This window comes from Pleurodeles waltl, chromosome 5 (assembly GCF_031143425.1).
Source record: "Pleurodeles waltl isolate 20211129_DDA chromosome 5, aPleWal1.hap1.20221129, whole genome shotgun sequence".
In the NCBI taxonomy this organism is placed as follows: Eukaryota; Metazoa; Chordata; class Amphibia; order Caudata; family Salamandridae; genus Pleurodeles; species Pleurodeles waltl.
In genome coordinates, this window is record NC_090444.1 from 1,237,559,051 (window position 1) to 1,237,579,515 (window position 20,465).

Genomic DNA, 20,465 nt, shown 5'->3' on the forward strand with positions numbered 1-20,465 from the left:
CACATACAGAGCCAACTTCCTACATTATACCAACACTTTTTCCTGGCAACCTTTTGTAGCTTAATGTTGAAAGTTGTTTAGAATTTGAAAGCCTGACATTGAGGAAGCTGAAGAATCAAACCAAATTCCTGCTAGAAAAAGAAGATAATTTAAACATTTTTTAATTAAGTCTACAATTTCAATACAATTTGCAAGGCTGAGCAGATGTTGATTAAGAAGCAGGGTATAGTGGACAGCAATATAGAGAAAAAGCTGAATGAGAGAGGGGTAATATCAGGCATAACCTGGTAACTGAAGCATATAATGGTGAACACAAGATGTGCATCAACACAAAACTTTAAAGATTTTGGTAAAATAGTGCAGAGACTTGGAGAAAGAGAGCAGAGATGCTAAAAACATCTTAGAAGAGAAATTAAAGTAGATATAATAACTTAACTCTCGATTTGGCTAAACAGAAGTTGGACCCATGTAAAGGTTTACAACATGAAATTGAATCCTGGTTAATGACTGCTAATTGTACACATTTGTTAGTGTTGCAAACTTACTTCACTCACGTCACTCCTTCATACAAGTATGTTAACTACAGAATTTGTTACCCCAAACAAGAATTTCAGTATAGTATAGGATCTGGCATACTGGAGAACAAATGGCTGAAGATATTGAACTATTTAGGATTGCACAAATGATTTAACCTTTGACAAATTAACACCAAGAAGGAACATATATGCATTACTTACAAAGATTGCCAATAAAATCTGGGGGTGACAGTGTGACCAGACTTTAATGTAAATACCAATAATCATGTAGCACTTAAGCCCAGTTGCACTGGTGACAGATAAGAAAACTTGCAATGTTTATTATGTTTTACTCGCATTCCTTTTTTTAGTTTGAACAAAAATGCTAAATGTCTTTAATGTTTGAAGGATATATACAAGTTACTAGGAAAAAGAGTGACCCATCCATCATTACAAAGTACATTTACAGTAGAATGGAGAACATAAAACAGAGTTAAATGAAATGATGGTGAAAGCAGTCTTACGAGAACTGTTTAAAATGTAATAAAATGGCAGAAGTAGTAGTTTTGTTATAATGTTTCAGTGATTTGCTCCTTTGATGATATGTTAGGATACTTATGTGAGAATACTGAGTTCAGCATGGAACTAACAGTAGGATTGGAATTTGTTTTAGTAGTTAGATTACATTAAGGGCTTTTGGAATTTAACTTGACTGATTTATAAGTTCTCAAAATCAGTGTAAAGGTTTTTCGTGACACACTTTATTTAATCATTTAGTTGTTATGTACACGACAAGTAACCTTTCAGGTACTTCAGATACCAAAAATATAATAAAGACAACATAAGTCCAACAAAAGAGCAGCTGGGGAAGGGGACACAATCATGTAGGGTCTATGCTCAGAGGTGATGTTCTGTTATCTTGTCTCATAAAAGTCCTCCATTAAGGCTGTGAATCTATTAGTTTCCTATGGCACATGTGTTTGTCTTCAGATCTCAGGGAGGGACTCAAAGCATTCTATATTCTTGGGCACTGCATTCACAGTAATTGGGCTCTATTTTTCATCCACAAATGTTTCATCTGAGGGTGGGAGGTTGTGGGGGAACATGGCGCTAGGCCTTACAGATTTTTTGTGACTTTTTCCCCAGCAGTCCTTGTGAGCAGTGCAGAGAAACCTGAATTTGATTGTGATGTCAACTAAAAGCCAATGAGTGCTTTAAGAACAAGCTTGATGCAATGCTGCTTACATGGGTTACAAGTTCTTGAGGCCTGGTTTTGTACATTTGTAGCCTCGCAATGAGTGTTTTAGGGAGGCTAGTTTAATTGATGTAACCGTAGACAAGGACATGGATGGTTATGAGTAATGGAAATAGGGAGTGTGCAGTAGAGAGAAATGTACAGGAAACCTTTCCTACAGCATTGACTTGTGGGATAAAAATAGTTGTGAGTCACATACTATGCAAAGATTCCTAGCTTGAGGGATGGTGAAAGGGGATGCCTCAGAATTTGGAGCCATCTGAAAGGTAGTAAGAGGTGATCTCTGGCTCCCATTATGATGATCTCGGTCATTGTTTCGTTCAGGCATAAAGAACTTTCCTTTATCCAACAGAGGGTCTATTCCAAACACAAGGTGATGTTACTGGTATTATTTTGGTTGCTATCTAGCAAGAGGTGAATATGAGATTTGTCTGTGTACATTTGCAAGTTTACTTGATACTGCTCTAAAATATTTGTGTTGAGGCATAAATAGAGATGTACAAGAAGCAGGAAATGGATGTACTCTGATAGATGTCGGCGGTTCATACATGTGGAGGATTCAAATGCTCCAATCCTGGATGTTTTGACAGAGGTTGTTGAGAAAAGACTGGGCCCAGTATAGGCAGTCCCAATTTCACCTATCCATTTTTACAGCTTGTCCAACTAGATGTTGTGATGAACAGTACATTATGCCGCAGATATGTCAATGAGTATAAGGGATATTCTTTTGATCCTTAATTATTTTGTTTTCATTGTTTCTGTACCCTTTTTTGGTCTTATGCCAGGCTGGTATTCACACTGTTCCTGGAGCTGCACAAACATCTACTTCATGAAGATCTTGCTAAGGACAGGGGGGTTAGACATGGGTCTGTAGCAACCCAGGATCTTGGGCTCTACATTAGGTTTTACAGAAGTGGAGTGGTTATAGCTTGCTTTAGAGGCACACACATAATTCATGTTTGAAATAATCCATTTATCATATTTATAGTGTCAGTGCAAGAGAGGGGGTAACAGTTTAAACCATGTAGATGAGCAAAGACACATATGTACATTGGATGCTTTTATGTTGGATGCCAGGCTGAGTATCTCATCAGCCTCTGAGAGTTTTAAAGAAATGAATGTGGGCGCAATGAAGAGGGCAAGGTGAAAGGATATGTAGAATGAGTTTTGTGTGCTGGAGATACAGTTGTGTATTTTAGAGATTTTGGATTTGAATAATTCAAATTTGTATTTGGAGTGCTGAAGGTAAAGCACAGGTGTGTGGTGTGATGAATATTTACTGGTTCCTTGGAACTAGGTTAGAAGTTACAAGATGGGTTAAAAGCTGTTCTTCATGCAGAAAAGTATTGCGAAGCAGAATAATCCCTTGAGGCAAGTTAAGCTGTCTCTGATAAAGACAATGACTTTGAAAAGTATAACAATGGAAACCTGAGAGAAATTAAGTTGTTGGTTGGGGGGCTGAAACCTACTCAAGCAACATCCACAATCCTTGTCAGGGTGAACCGCGATAAGTCACTAAATGAACATGCGCTGAACCATCTGGTAAGATGGCACAAAAGCAGTCAGGCTTAACTTAGAGGCAATGTACTGTATTTTTGCACCACACCAACAGTTATCAAGCTGAGAATTGTACTTTATGTCCTTGATGTCGGGCGCTGAACAGCGCAGTGGCGGTTCCAAGGAGGATAACAGGCCCTGCATCAAGATATGTTGAGTAACATCAGTTCTGATTAGTAATACAAAATCCTGCAGTAAGTTGCATTGTGCTTGTGTTTAGTTCTGATGAGGAGCTGGAAGGGCTGCATCGGGTTGCATTGTGCTGCGTCGGTTCCGATGAGGACCGCAGCTGGGCTAACAGAGCACCTTTACCCCACTTCCAAGGGTCCACTTTAGGAATCACAACAGGCAAGGTCCAGGTGCAGGGTTCAAGATGGCTAGAACCTTTTCCGTCCCTGAGGCTCTGATCAGGAGGGCAGCCAACTAGCCCTTAGGGTCACTCTGGTGGCCCTGGGTTCAAGATGCACGCCTGACCCTCCTTACTCAGAAGGCAGGGAAGCAGATCTGTACTTCTGGCAACGCAACAATCCTTCTTGTGATTGATTTGAGAGTCCTATTTTTATACCTCTTGCCTCCTTCGAAGTAGATGTTTCTAGAGGTTTCCCTTTCAAAAGTGATTGAAATTTCATGTCTCCCTGTCATAGTACCAGTCTGTATGGGGGCACAAAAGGCTAGTATGAAGTCAGTTTTGTGTGAGCTGGGCCAGTGCATCTGAACTGCAGGTGTGGTGGGTAACCGCTCCGCCCCTCCATCCTGCCAGAGATGGTCTTTTCTGCCAACACCCAGGTCCTGTACTGTGATGCTGTCCAGGAGAAATAGAGAAAGGCCAACTGCCAACTATCGAATACAAACAAAGAAGGGCTAATATGTCGGGAGTGTTTAGATGAAAAGTTGGTCCTGTGTACGGTACTCCCATCATAATACCAAAAAAAACAAAAGTACCAAGTTCCAGCCAACAGACTAGTACAAATGTATACAGTAAGTAATAGAGTCTATGAGTCTGCTCTTATTAGAACAAGAGCCCTCACTCACCAAATGGTGACATGCTTCATCATCGGGCTTTTGCTCCTCGTCAGGCCGGCACTGCAATGCCGGACGGGCCCCCTCGTGGGCATTGAGATATTTTGAGTTTAAAGTATTCCGGTAGCTGAGTGCTAGTATGTGGGATTGGTATATGGGTATGTGAAAATAAAAATGTCTAGAGGTCTCGAAATATCGTATTTAAGTGTGGGTAAGGATTAGAAGTAATGTCTAGTCCACCCTCAGAAACAAAAAAACTGTCAGACCCTGAAATGGAGGAATGTGGAGAGTTAGAGGACAGAACTAACTAAACTTCTATCATCGGGGTCAACATGTTTCTCGCAAAAAATGTCTGTTAAGATTGGTGCGATTCGTCAGGACCAAAAACTGTACCTAATCCACATGTTATAACCCAATATGGGATTTCTTCATACCACAAAAACCCTCCTTGTATTAAAGGATGGGCCCCATCGGGATAGCGATAAGCATCGGTGGTCCAGGCTTGTATAGTCAACCCGCTCGTGTGGCCACCGGGTGGATAACATACCTCTGCTCCCCGGAGGGGTTGTTCTAATAAGAGCAGACTCATCGACTCTATTACTTACTGTATACATTTGTACTAGTCTCTTGGCTGGAACTGTGTGCAACTGCCAACTATACCTAGTCATGTGACGCAGGAACAGGCTGAAGGCAACAAATGGTTAGGACAAGAAAATGACAATTTCTTAAAAGTGACATTTTCAGAATTTTGATTTAAAATCTGACTTTACCATTAAAGAGGACTTTAAACTGCAATTTCTCAGACACCAAATGTGAGTTTCCGACCTGCTCCTAATCAGAAGGTACCAGGTGCTAAATGTAGTAAGGTAACCCAACATTATCCTATGGGAGAGTTAGGTCTCACAGTAGACACTGTACATGCCCAATGTTGAATTACAATGCACCCGGCCCTATGGGCTGTTCAGAGATTACCTTATGGGTGACATGTGTATTAAAAAGGGAGTTTTAGGCCTGGTAAGGAGGTTATTTTGCCAAGTCAAAACGGCAGTTTAAAACTGCACACATAGACTGCAATGACAGGCCAGAGCCATGTTTAAAAAGGCTACTCAAGTGGGTGAAACAATAAGTCCTGCTGCCCGCATAGTAGCTCTTAAACATCTGAGACTTCTCAAACCTTTGAAGGCTTTTAACAATTGTGTATCTAACGAGATCGATAATTTGACTGAGGAGGTGGAGTCCATAATTAACCAGAAAGAACTGAAGCTCCCACAGAAAAGGCTCAAGCCTGGTTCTTTAATTCCTTTTCTTTCCACAAGACATTCGCCTAAGCGAGTTCAAATGAAGACCCCCCCACTTGTGTCTAGACCTCAGCCGGACGGTACAGTCCCTAAACCACCCAAACTGACTGCAATTTAATTGGACACAGTTGACATCACGCTAGCCATTGTTTATAATATCCCATGTTCACACCGTTTTCACCCACTAGACCCGTCAAGTGACCCTGGGAGCCTGCATTTAGATTCACGACCCCCAGACCATTTATCTCCAGCGATAGCTTCTCAAAAGGAGTTGATATCTATTGTATTGGGTCTGCAAGATGAGGTAAGGGACTTAAGACCAGCTTTGTCAGATGTATTATCTATTTTGCGAGCCAACAGCCCGATAGGGGCCTTATAAACGGCAACAATTAGAGTACGGCAGAGTGCCACCACTTCCTCATCCTTACACTTAAATTCCTCTGTGAATGGAGTAGGACCTAGTTGTGGCCTTGGCTACCCTATAATTCAAAAAAGCCCCAATCGAGCATCAAGGGCCTTTGTGCCCTAGGGCACCCATTAGAGTATCCCCAGGTCCCAAACGGCATATCGAATTGAAGTGGGACACTATGTTCTCTAAATCATCCTGCATTCGAGCCACTACAATTAACTCTATTTATATGTGCAGGGTACCTCCCTTATCTCCAAACTTGAGCGAAGATGATATATCCCTGAAAAACAAGGCCGTTCACTGGCTGAGACACACTAGGCAATGTAATTCTATCATTTACTCTGATATAATTTCGGCTAAACGCTATACCAACCAGCAAGGTTATTGGGACTTTATTGGGTTAAACCTAGCTAGCCCAAGTTTGGTAAATGGGTTATTAGTCATGGAAGCCCGCCACCCTATGCAAAACAGCTCAAGTATTGGTCTTCAAATTACCCGCCCTGAGCCCATCCAAATGCAGAATACTACGTCCTTATTTTCAAGCAATAGGACACACACGGCGGCAGCTGATCCATCTGAAAAGTCTAACACTCAAAGTCATGTATCTAGGGAAGGGTGTCCTTCTGTCGAACCTGAAATTAGGGAACATGCTCCTACTGAACACTGTTCCTATTTACCTGTGCCTGATTTTTTAGAGGTACTTTCTGATATTGACTATCATCTAGGACAAGTTCAAAAGACAGAAGTCTACCTACCCAGTTCTCCATTGCAAATGCAGTCGAAGGTTGGCCTACAGTCTCTTTCCCGCAAAGGTCATTAGCATTGCCACCCACAGGCTCTACACTAAAGGTTTCATTTACACTACCCCAAGCGGGCATGAGTCTTCTTGAGACCCCACACGTGAACCCCAGGGTTGATAAAAGATTGACCTCAAACTTTTTATCATGGAATGTGGCAGGGATAAGAAACAAAATAGACGACGTTGACTGGGGCCGGTATATAGATAAATTCAGCATCTGTATGTTCCAAGAAACTTGGGCCATTACTAACATATATAGACAGGGATTTAGTTCCTTTTCTAAGGAAGCTAGGTGGTCCCCAGTGGGTAGAGCAGCAGGAAGGCTTATCACATGGCAAGAATACTGGATGTGGGAGAAGCCAAAGAACTTTATGTGGAGTCACCAGATATATTAGCATTGTCCATCCAGACAAAGCAACCTTTGCTTTGTGTTAATGTATATAATAGACCTGGCCACCCTAACCAAATATCTAAAACTATACAGATTTTTAATGCACTCTTGCTTGACTACGGCATGCCTCATTGTATTATCATTGCCGGGGATTTTAATGTGATGTTGGAACCTAATTGTGCGTTTGTAGAAGCCACCCAGATAGAGGATAGTATTTGGAATATTCCATCACATATAACGCAGAGGAACCGGCAGAAACCCAGCACGAGGGCTCTGAAAATGATTGATCTCATGCTAACTTTTGGTCTCCGCCCAAGAAAGGGCCACTTTCCATCTGATATTCCTGCTAAAGCCACGTTCTTCAGAGGTTCTTATAGCAGTATGCTCGACCTCGTTCTTATTGACGTGAGGTTGTGGCATACTGTTATAGACCTCAATGTAGGTGACCAATATAACAGCGAGCATCCCCCCTCATAATTTATGATAGTCAACATTTTTTTTTTAGAAATACAGCATGTTTACCCCAGGAAGATCCTCTCTCTTTAGGAGTTATCTCTAAAAAACGCACTTGAAATGGGATTCATTTAGAAACTCTCATAATTTCTGGGGGGAAACTATGCAAATTAGTTTCTAGTAATCGATTGTCTTTAACCTCTCTTCCGCTTTCCCCAAATGAGGTGTTGGATTTGCACGGGAACCTATTTGCGGCAATATGAATGCTATTCATTAGATCAGGTGGTGGGAATAAACGCTTGGGCAAAGAACCGCATATATGATGGTTTGGCAAACTATGTAAGGACGCTAAGAGTAATCTCTTGCGTGCCATCAAATCAAAAGATAGAACCGAGATAAAACACTCCAGGTGTAAATATGCTTCTGCTATTAAGTCCAGTAAAAACTCATGGGAGATAGCTTTGTGGCAGGATTTATTGATGGCCGCTAGAGCTAAAGATTCCTCTAGTTTCTGGACCTTGGTAGCCAGAAACATGCGTGGTGATAATCTAACACCTGACTGTCATACTTCTTCAGAGGTTTGGTATGCTCATTTCACCGAATTATATAGTTATAGGCCAGCCATTGCTTGTGATCTCGAAAATGATTCCATCAAGGAATGGTCTACCATGTCTAGCCTCACTCTTTTTTTACCTTAGGGCACAAAAATCAGGTAAAGCCCCCGGATTGGATGGTATATCGGCCGATTTGTTTAAATCTGATCCAGCCTTTTGGGGCCCCTATATTAATAGGGTGTCCAATGCCATTTTAGTAAATGACAAATATCCAAAAACCTGGAAGGGAGTGATTATTGTCCCTATCTATAGAAAAGGCAAAAGGGGATTACCGGGGACCTATAGACCCATTAGTCTCTTAGACAACTTACAAAAAATATTTTGTCATCAGGTATCGGGTAGACTTAAAGATTGGATGGACGATAACCATGTTTTGAGCCATCGCCAGGCTGGTTTTTGGCAGAAGATTAGTACAGTCGACCAGGTTTTCCGCTTCCTCACAATTAAGTGGAAGGTAGTGGATATTGAGGCTAGGAAATTGTTTGTAGCCTTCGTTGATCTTAAGTCTGCCTTCGACCTGGTCCCGCGTACGAAATTATGGGGAATTTTGAATCAAGCTGGAGTGCCGGGCCCCCTGTTAAATTTGATAAAGGAGTTGCATTCAGGGAGCTACACTAGAATTAGATGGGGGCCGCAAGGAGAATTAACAGATGAGATTGCAGTATGCAGAGGAGTTAGAAAGGGGTCTGTGTTGGCCCCAACTTTATTTTTACTGTTTATCAATGCCTGTATCCCCTACCCAATAGACTGTGATAGTGATGCTCACAAAGTTGCAGGAGAAAGGGAATTGTGTCTGCTTTTCGCAGATGATACTCTGTTAATATCACAAACTGCTCTAGGCCTAACTAAACTGTTAGATAAGTTTACATGTTTTAGTGAAGCCCATGGACTGGAAATAAATTAGTCCAAAACTAAGTACATGGTGTTTGGTGATCATAAACACAAAGTTAGCAAAAATATATATCTGGAAAGGGAGGTTTTAGAAAGAGTCCTTGATTTTGACTATCTAGGTATAAGGCTGGAAGACTCTCGGAAATGGAAAGCCCATTTATCCAAGTTGGATATAAGCTTAAAACAGAAATCCGGAAGTATCTTCATCTATGTAGCTAAATCATCTAGCTTCGCAATTACCCCGCCATTTGCAATATATAAAGCTCAAGCTAGGGGCGAAGTAATATATGGTGCAGAGCTATGGGGCCACTGTAATCTAAAGGATTTGGGGGAAAAATTAAAATTCCTTTCGTAAAAGGTTATTAAAAATCCCGGCAAGTTCCCTAACCTTGCCTGTTCGGTTGGATCGAAACCTTTATCCTATTTCTCATATCGATGCCCGACGGCCTCTGATGTACTGGATCAGGTTATGGTCCTCGGACATCTTTGGTCCATATAGAGTTGGGCTTGGTGTCCTAATGAGTGCACAAGCCCAAAAAAAGGTCAGGTGGTGCAAATATGTGAAGAAATTCTTATTTGACCTTGGCCTGGATAGCCTTTGGTTGGACCCTGCCCATATTCCAAAAAATGCTGCTCAACTTGTGAAAGATGCATACTGGCTGAGAGTCCAAGTGGATAAACTAGCAGAGGTTCCTTTGACAAGTCTTACTAACACCTTTTTATCCCTGAAATGTTGTTATGAATTTGAGAATTTCATGGATTTGATTGTTTTTCCTTTTGCACAAGCACTTTTCATCAGGTTTAGGTTAGGTACATTACCACTTCGCTCAGTTACTAGCAAATGGACAAATCTTGGTGACGATAGTGACTTATTTCCAATGGCTTGTGGAGTTACCAAACATTTAGCCCATGTTTTATTTTGTTGCCCTGCGTATCGTAAGTAAAGAGCACACTAGCTTATTCCGCTTTGTACATCACTGGGCCTTGTGTGTAGGTCAGTTGCTTTTAGGATTTTTAAGTCGAGTGCCCATGGTAAAGTGGCATGTCCATTAGGCGAATTTCCTGAAGGCTATTTGGCCAATTAGACAAAATACATTAAAGTTAGGAGCATATCACTCAACTTAACATCATTCTTCTATGAGACAGAAAGTAACAGCTGACTGTCATTTTTTGGTGCAGAGACTACTGTGTTGTGGTCTGCATCCACTTTTTTACATTGTTATGTATTTGATTATTTATGTATTTTAAACGAGGGCTATGCTGTGTTGACCTTCTGTTATCTCTTTTTTTTACTCATTTTTGTATTATGTTTTAGCATGATGTATATTGTGTATTTATGTGATTTGATGGTACTAATTTGCCGAATAAAGCTATCTATCTAGTAGCATTTAATTTACAGGATCTGGGTTCATGTAGTATCACTTTCCTAAAGACTTCAAGTAAATTAAGCGTGCCAATTGGGTGTAAGCCAATTTTACCATGTTTAAAGGATGGTGCACAGGCACTTTAGCACTGTTTAGCAATGGTAAAGTGTAGAGACTTCGAGGGCCAACAAAAACAAACTGAGCAAAATATGTGGTGGTAAAATGACCACCCAGGGCTAACAGGTCTAAAACACCCTTTGTGCCAACTAGTCCAAAAGTAGCAGGGAACAAACAGGGTCAATGTTTGGCAATATCCTTGATGAAGAATTTCTATGAGGTCTGGCCAGCCTTGGAAGAATTCAACTGTGGTTTTAGAAAAATGGCTCCACTGAGTGCTGAAAGGCTTCAACTTACATTCCTTTATAGTCTTGGGCAGGGGTGTTGTAAGTCCCCCACTTTAGCAGCTACAGGGTGGCACAGAGCTCTTTATAGGACTCGTCTGTCTTCACCTTGCTAGAAAAAAGCTTCTAATTGATGTTAAAGAAAGATGGGTTGCTAGAAAAGGCAAAGAAGGATGGAAGGTTAAAAAGAAGGAGAGGTGCAAGTGTAAAAGGATGTGTGGGTAGGTTAAGATCACTGAAAGGGTGAATGGGTGAAAGGATGCTTCGGTGAGTGGAAGGATGGGTGAAAATAAGCAAGGGTGAGTATGAGTATGGGTAAAACAGTGGCTGGATGAAAAGATGTGTGGTGGATAAAAAAGATAGGTGAAATGGTGAGTGGGTGGAAGAATGGGTCAAAAGATGTGTGGGTGGGTGAAAGCATATGTAAAAGGGTGATTTGCTGAAAGGATGCCTTGCAGGGTGAAAGGATGATGAAAGTCGATAGGAGAAAGCATAGGTGAAAGTGTGGATGGCTAAAGAAATGGGTAAGCGGGTGGATGGGTGAAAGGATATATGGATGGATGGAATGGTGGAAAACCAAATGATGGATGAAAGAATTAATATGTGACCGAATGCAAAGATGAAATGCAGGATATCAGTGGGTAAATGGAAGAATTAATGCAATAGATGTTCTGATGGAAGAGGCAAGGGAGCTCTTCTTGGTAAGGTTGTGCTCACCTCCTTCACTTGCTTGGTGTAATTAGCACTTTGTTTCTAAGGATGAGGGCTTTAATTTTTTTGGCTACGCTTTTGGTCTTGGGCTTTATTTCAAAGTACTGCCTTCATGCAGAAGGGATGGCAATGTCGTCCCTCTCTTACATTCTTTGAATTGTCTTACTTTGAAGAACATAATTAAGTCAAATATCAAGTTAATTGCTCATGAGAAAAGCAACAGTATTGGCTGGTCTTAATTTCTTCAAATTCCATCTCCCTTTACCATTGCATTGCCTATAGAACTTCAGGGAGGTAATTACGTGAAACCTACAAGTAAAAGTTAGCTACTTCAAAGTGAAAAAGGTAAAATGGTAAAATGGTAAAAAAGATTCTCACAAAGTGGAGAGCAGAGCCAATATCTAAAACATACTTAGGTAAAAAAAAAAGGGTCCTGGAGACTAAAAGAAAACAAAAATCAGGCAAGCTCATGAACTAATGCTGAAAAACCTGGCTCTGAAAGGGCATAAAAATTAAACTGATTTCCTTTGCGCCAAGGGATCTGGGACTCTAAACAGCCAACAGGTCGTGGAAAAATACAAAGAAACAATCACTTTTCATTCACAATTCAAAAAGTAAAATGAAAAAAGAAGAAAAAGGTGTGTCTAAGGCCCAGCTTGCAACAGGTATCTGTATTCCAAGGTTTTGAATCTGGAACTTGTTGCTTGGTAGAGAACTGAACTATGTTCTAGTAGAAGCACCAAACAGCAAAGCTAGAATGTATTACAACAAAGTCTGAAAGCTTTCAAACATTAAACTTTACCTGTACACAGAGGTCCAGTGGTGTGACACCATTTTTATCTGGCAAGTATTTTGCTCCTCTTGATAAGAGAATTTGTGCAGTATCCCTTTGTCCATGGCTAAACAAAACAGAAATAATATTATTTTTTGATTGTATGGCTAAATACAATACAAAAACAATAAATATGATTATACCACATCTGCAACTAGCACTGTACCTAGAATGACACACTCAGAAAGAGAGACTAACTGTGATACACCCACTATTGCTTGGTAAACAGACATCGTTAGGTAGACTCCCCTTGCTGGTGGAAAAAGCGATGGTAAACTAAAGGATAAGAATACAGTAACTGCTCCTTAGTTCACATTTGTCTTATGCTAGCCATTCCCCAGAGGGAAGACAGACAAACAGCCTCTGTTCTCCATAGGTGCTCAGAGTAGGATTACGGAAATATGAAGCATCTACATGTCAACAGGGAGCTTCCAAATTCTCTTTGATGCTAAGACGAGAATTGATCTTGTAATTCAGTTTGGCTTTTTCACATTTAAGAATATATATTTCAAATATTTATTTCAATTTTCTCAATACTGGCCTTTGCACATTTTGAGGAGAGTAGGAGGATAGTGTAGAGCAGGGGTCCTCAACCTTTTCTGTAACAAGAGCTACTTTTGTTCAGTGAAAATCATCTGCGAGATAGATAGTATAAATGTTGTAACAGTGACTTCATCAGACAAGATCTAGTTAGTTGCCACCAGTGCTGAATTTGTAGAAGAATAATTGAAGGGGTCTGTAAAGAAAAAATAACTAGTGGTCACCAAAAATGAAAGCTAGTGTGCCCCACTTGAATCCAGCTGCTCAATTTAAGCACTGGTGGCCACCCCCTACAAGACTGTATGAAGTGACAACCTCAGCAGAGTTGTCAGCAGTAATCTAAAAAGTACCTTATCAATTTGGAATGCCTCTACATGGATGCCATAAACAGCCAGAGCTGCAATGCCTTTCCCCTGGCATAATATAAGTAATACGTCTCCACCACCACATGATTTGCCACTCAAATATTAGCTTTAAACATACATTGGAAATTCATTTTTCCCAAAACATCTGTAACACACACTTTTTAATTCTGGTACACACAAATTCAAATTTAAAAAAGCTTCTAATTTAGTAGGCTGGGATACACAAAGGAGAGCTACTTATACGTAGCTCAAGAGCTATTAGTAGCTCCTGAGCTACTTGTTGGAGAAGACTGGTGCAGAGAACAAGCTATCATCAAAGAGAGTCTACTGTACAACTGAAAGTAAGTTAGGGTTTTTGAATATTAGCACAGATTAGGGTTTTCACTTGGTTTGGGTGAAAACGTTCTACATTGATTCTCCCTGCTCTTTCTATCACTGGCATCTTTGAAGAGGCAATCAACAGTAGTGCCATTTTTTTACGGGACAGTTTTTTGATAAGAGAAGGAGACAGTGTCCAAATGACGATAGAGAAATGCAGTGCACATTATTTGAGATGGCAAAAAGGAGGAAAGGGGTCAGCTATTAGCACACAAGATCAACATGCTGGTGAGTGGGGGCATATAAAGTAACCTAAAAGTAAGGGCACTGAGACTACATTTCAAATCTTCTTGAAGGAACTTTTTAAGCATACTAAAACCTAAAGACACTGTTCTAAAATGTCATGAGACTTTAGGGAAGGAAAGTAACAAACAAAACACATAAGTTGGCTGGGCAATCTCACAACAGTGCAACATGGAAAAAGGCAGAGAACAAAGAGCAGGTAATTCTTCTCACCTGCCACAGGAGTACCACTATCCCTCTGCATAGATTCAGCAAACTGAACCTTTCTTGCATTATATATGGTTACTTACACACCCTGCCCTGCCGCGTGGCACCTCAACTGTTATATGAGATAATTTCCAAATCCTAGTACTCCTGGAATCAACTTGTGTAGGCCATGGCGCTTTTGAGTACACTGCTTCACCATTTCCTGAACACATCTACAGGCATGATAGAGATTCCAACATTCTTAAAATTCACTAAAAACAAGTTTCCAGAAAAAAATATTTCATTGAATGTTGAGTAGCCAGATTCCTTTAAAGAGGTTTCCAATTTAACCACGCTACAGTCTGGAACTTAGTGACAGCAAGTAGGAAGGCTAGGGTAGCTCTTTCTCTATAAGACGTACATGATTATGTAACAAAATATTGTCTAAAAAAGTAATAAACAGTTGTCACATTCTGGAGTGACCGCTTGAGGCCTTCTGCATGTGTGCGTTGCTTATGCAAAAGAAGTGGACTGCTGTAGAGGTCACAAGGATAATATAATGAAACAGGATGTTTATGTCTGAGGGCCCTTCAAAAACATTTCTACTTAAAATAATACTGCTGGTAACTCTTGTTGTGCGCTTAAATATGCAAAACCTAAAACGTGATTACCAATGTGGAGCATAGAAAAAGTCCACAAACCTCAATACACTGAAATAGATGTAAAACAAACAGCCTCACCTGCAAGCAAAGTAGAGAGGAGTTGCTCCTGACACATTTGGTCTGTTGATATCTGCACCGCTGTCTAAAAGACAGAGCACCGTCTAATAAAGACAAGGAGAAGCACATTTTAATGGCATTCCAGAAAAGCAAATACCAGTATTAAGCATTTGTCACTATTCACTTACATTATGCATACAAGAAAGCAAAAAAGGTTAGTAATAAAAAAAGAAAAAGGTTTTAATGTTGCTTGATTTCGTCCATAAAGGAGAAATTAACACCTGACGAATGCCAATGTGCTTTTTTGATTTTATATTGTTACAACATTCAACATCAAGGAGGGCTAGGGAACACATTAAAACCAAGAAGAGTCTACTATTACGGTGATTTTGGGTACTCTAATTCTGGTGTCCTACTACCTTCACATGCATGTGATATTTCTAAAATGAAAACCTAGTCAAAAGGGCAGCAAAGCACGGCAAAAGGGTCAAAAACAAGCATAAATACAATGATTGATAGGAAATGTGGTTGGTTCATAAGAGAGGGTTGTAATGTTGTGTTCCTCAAAGAGTGGCATCTTCAACTCTTCCCAAAATGCAAGCAGCTTTTGGGTCATGATAGATACTGGGATGTTGCTCCAGATCCTAGGTGCATAGATGGAAATGGCCTGCTACCTTGTTTTTTTCCAAGGTATAAATGAGGGTGTGATGGTCGACTGTGTTGAAGGTACTTGAGAAGTCCATTAATATCAGCAAGAAGGAGGTCCTCTTCATCTGTGGTCAAAAGGGCATCATCGACATTGTGTGAAATAGCGGTTTCTGAGCTGTAGCATTATTTAAAGAGACTGGTAGTCATGCCAGATATGGTTAGCATTTATGTGATTTTTGGCTGCTTTTTCAGTGATCTTGCCGATGAACAGAAGGTGAGTGATGGGTCAGTAGTTGGTGAGGTTATCATGGACTTGTGTAGTTTTCTTTAGGCGTGGGAGCATCTGCCTGTCTTGAGAGTTTCTCTGAAGGTTCCTTAATTGAGGGGACATTGGCAATGGCAAGTTGGGGTGACAGAACGTCCCCAGAAAGAGCTGTGGTGAAGGAAAAGGGTAAGGCATCATCTTCATAAGCATTAGTTTAAGGGAATTGAGGATGTTGGTGAGATCAGTGAGAAATAGTGCCTTGAAGGCGGACTATTTTAAGGATTCTACAGGAAGCGGAGGGCATAAGGGAAGAAGCAGGTTTGGTGTTGTTGAGGCTGTGAATGCTTTCACAGTGTCAGATGCAAACTTTATGGGACCCCCGCATTTCATGGTGTGAACATGGATACCAAATAAAACTGAAAACCAAATGCAGGGTGAGGTGGGGCATATGGGAGAGATTGACTGTGAACAAAATTCACATGTTCAGTTTTTTTTTTTTTAGAGGCCACTATTAGCAGTCTTGCTCATGTACTGTCACCACTACATACAACACACAGCAACAAAACAACACACAGAACACACCATAGAACATATAACATTCCGTAAAAGGGGTTTCGGTCTGTCCTCTCCAGCCATTCGCTTGTCTGAGTAAGCACTTTCCACACATTGGTTTGGTGGGTTGTGTTTAACGTTTCGGACCAGTCCTCTGCATTTCGTAAATGTTGACAGTGGTTGAACGAAGTCACTCTTTGGCATGCCAGCTAATCATCTGCAGCACTTGAGCAAGAGCAGAACCTGCTACATGCATTCTCCTGACTCCACATTATGCTCTGCAGGGAGTTGTACATAGGCTAGTTGGGGCTGATTTTTCATTCGTATTCCATGGGGCTCCCACACCAAAGCTAATTTTCAAAGGCTATACTGTTAATCATTAATTGTACCAGCACATCAGGTACACCCCAATGCAATTAAATTCAACTCCTCTAAAATGGCGCTATTGATATTATGTTCCCCACCTAAGATGAAGGGAATGTTGCAGCCAGACGTTCACTCTTTAATTTATTAACAACAGTACTACTGTAGTGCATTAAAACAGGCAGCACTTTAACACAGTGGACATTTTCTGAAATATGATGCTGGAGAACAGAATAGCGTCCGAAAACAAAATCTTCCAGGACAAGATTGGGATAATGAGACAAATGTTCAAACTACAGAAGGACATACTGAGGACAGTCCTGTACATTGTAATTAATGTCTAGACCCAGAGTAGTTTCCACGACCACTTCAGCTGAACAGCAACCCCAGGGAATTTTCTCCTGCCTCCAAATGAGATGCCACATGTGATGACTGTTCTCTGTTGTCAACAGATCAGTCTAAGGAAACTCTTACTTCCTGCCTGCAGGTTAACTTGAGAGTTGTGTAATCCATCTAACAATCATCAGGAGCAGTATACATTTTGCTTAGGGTGTCCTTTTGGATGTTGTTCATTTCCTCCAGGTAGAATCAAGGCACAGAGATTATTCTATTTTACCCAGTACCATAGCTCAACATTCAGATGACAAAGGGAGTGAAACTTTTAACCATGTAGAAGAAAAAAAATATTACAATCCTGGTACCACAAGGCTATGCTAAGAGGTGTAAGGCTCTTGGTCCAGATTGACTCTTACCTAAGTTTGCCTACTGCTAAGAAAGTGAATGTTTTCTGCAGTACCAAACCTAACTTTAACATCAACAGGGTTCTTTTCCTTATCTGAATACACAGATTAACGACAGGCGGTCACTGAATGGAAAGTCTAAAAAAATAAATACAAAAAAGAGATTCATCCCCAATGTGGACTAAGCAGATCAAGGAAACCACTGCAATCAATTAATTTCTTGAATTCTAACCTTAACTACATGTGGTGGAAAGGGAGGCAAATGTGTTGTTCTTCAGAACGCAGCTCAAAAACACTTGCCTTGCAGGAACAACGCAAACCGCACCAGGCAGGGGAGATGGCAACAAAGGAGAAAACAGTTAAAAGGTGGAATGTCTAGAAAAGCTTGCTCATGAGTCTAGTTGATAGGTGGAAAAACATGACCTTGGCCGGGATTATTAGTGTCACATCAATAGTGAGCAGACGGGTGTGTAAGCAGGGGATTCTAGTACTGGCTTTTTGCAAAGAACCTTCATGTGACAGCATGGTTTGGGAAACCTTTTTCTGTTCCTCCTTGAAAGTGGCAAATTAATTCTCATCCGATTAGCAAGTAAGGAAATGAGAACATCAGAGTATTGTAAACACAATGTATTCAAACAAGTAAAATTTTAGGAGGTAAGCAATCACACAAAAGGTTTTAGAAACATGCCCTTCATTGATATGATTCATTAGTTGATTAATTTCCTGCACAGAATATATAAAATGTTCATACCACACATTTTTAAATAGTTAAACTTTCTGAAGTAATCGATTTCAAAGCTCCTGTAACAAATGTTAAGTATTTATAGAGTTAAACTGTTATACTAAGTGTTGAACACAAAGGGGGTTATTACAACTTTGGAGGAGGTGTTAATCTGTCCCAAAAGTGACGGTAATGTGACGGATATACCACCAGCCGTATTACGAGTCCATTATATCCTATGGAACTCGTAATACGGCTGGTGGTATATCCGTCACTTTTGGGACGGATTAACACCTCCTCCAAAGTTGTAATAACCCCCAAAGTGTTAATTTGACTCATTAACAAACATGTAAGAATGTAGAGTTTGAGTTATCAAAAACTTGAGACATGAAAGAAAGGGCTACAACAACACTGTCTGAAGTATTACAATGGCAGGTGGCAAAGATGTTATAAAGTGGAAGAAGATGACCTATGAGGAAGCATGAGATAAATGAAAGACGAAACTCACATGCTTGCACAGTTTTACCAGTCAATTACTGAAACATAAGGAACACAAATGTTCAAACTGAACTGAGGTTAGAGTTGTAAAGTGTAATCCACAAGTTTACAGTGTATTGCAACAATGAGAGCGAGTTGATCTGGACACCTGTGCACATTCCACGCAGTAGACTACAAACAACAGTTCAGAAGAGAATCTTAATAAAGCTATCTACAACAAATTACCAGCTAAAGTAAATCACCACAGTTAATTAAAAAGTATTCCTATATATTATAAGTGTATTCTTTTCATCAATTTATTAAATCTTTGCATTGATTAGCTCACCGTTTTGTGACCATTTTGGCACGCCACATGCAGTGCCGTTTGCCCCATGGAATCTTCCACATCCACATTGCTCACATGCTGCACAAGATCATGAAGAAGTTCTGTTCGCCCATTAACGGAGAGCCAGTGAATCTAAGGAAGAAAGAGAACTATGAAATAAGATCTCAGCAGGAAAGAGGTCCACATAAATGCAAATAAAATATAACCTAGTTTCTATATTGAGTCTATTTTCTAATACCATAACAAACCTGTAGACGGTTGAGCGTCTACAGTAATCCAGCATTCCAACCAAGTGGACGGTGTACAGGGGAGTTTAGAAATGGAGTGGATTTTAGCAGCCTCAAATTGGATGGTATCAGCCATTTCCACTTTAAGGTTAAAGACTGGGGTAAAATGTTAATATCTTGACCCAAATCTCAAGCCCATTTTGCATCAGAATAAACAAATAAATCAGAATTAGCATGATCTTGTAACCAAGAATAATGGAGTTTGATCTGGATCCAAGAAACATATTAGCTTGCAAGCCACAAAAAACCTCTGTGGATAGTGGAGTGTGTAACGAAGCAAGATCTAATCTGTAAATTCTTAGAAAACAGTGTCTTTTGTACTGAAAATTCATCTTGATGGTACAGGAAGTGGAATACATTATGACTGAAAAGGCACGAAATCAAGTAAATACCATGAGACTTCACTATTATATAGAGGTGTATTTACAAGATCAGTGACTGAGCACTTACTGCCAGAAGAAAAATGTACTTACCTTCAGCAACAACCTTTCTGGTGGCTACTCCAACTATCTGAAAATTACTCTCCTTTTGAATATCCCCAGGGCACCAGACGGGATATGGAAATTTTTCAAAAGCTCTGACATAGAGTTAAAAAAACTCACCTCCAACAACACCCAGAGAGATGCCATACAACGACTATAACAGGAAGTAGAAGAGGTGTTAAGCAAAGAAGCTACTGAATTATTTCCCCAGAATCAAAGGCTCAAAGTGGGTTACTCACACTACTTTCTGGTAACTAAACCAGAAAAAACATTAAGACCAATACGGGATCTGAGGTCACTTAACAAGTTCATAAGGACGCAAAAATTCAAAATGACAGTGCAAAAAGCGACCATTTCCCTGACATGGAATGGAGACTACATGGCAGCCACAGACCTCTAAGATGTCTACCTACACATACCTGTAAACAAACACCACAGGCAATTTACCAGATTTGCATTAAACCAAACATGCTACCAATTCAAGGTTTTACCATTCAGAATAAAATCAGCACTATCGGGGTTCACAAAATGCCTAGTGACGGGTAGCAGCATACCTCAGGCATCTGGGAATACAAGTCGATCCATACTTTGACCAGTGGCTCGTGAACGCAAAGACAATCAGTCAGTGAGGAAGAATACCAAT

The 20,465-nt window shown here is 40.3% G+C and overlaps 1 protein-coding gene across 2 annotated transcripts in view; it reads right to left on the reverse strand.

The window, feature by feature from the left end:
* Window positions 1-20,465, reverse strand: part of HACE1 (HECT domain and ankyrin repeat containing E3 ubiquitin protein ligase 1) — a 299,062-nt gene that overhangs the window by 209,410 nt on the left and 69,187 nt on the right. For both annotated transcript variants that reach the window (XM_069235476.1, XM_069235475.1), the window contains exons 6-8: window positions 19,054-19,185; window positions 14,963-15,045; window positions 12,481-12,577 (exon numbers count right to left, since the gene is read on the reverse strand). In XM_069235476.1, coding sequence (XP_069091577.1) covers window positions 12,481-12,577; window positions 14,963-15,045; window positions 19,054-19,185 — 312 coding nt within the window. The remainder of the gene's footprint in view (window positions 1-12,480; window positions 12,578-14,962; window positions 15,046-19,053; window positions 19,186-20,465) is intronic.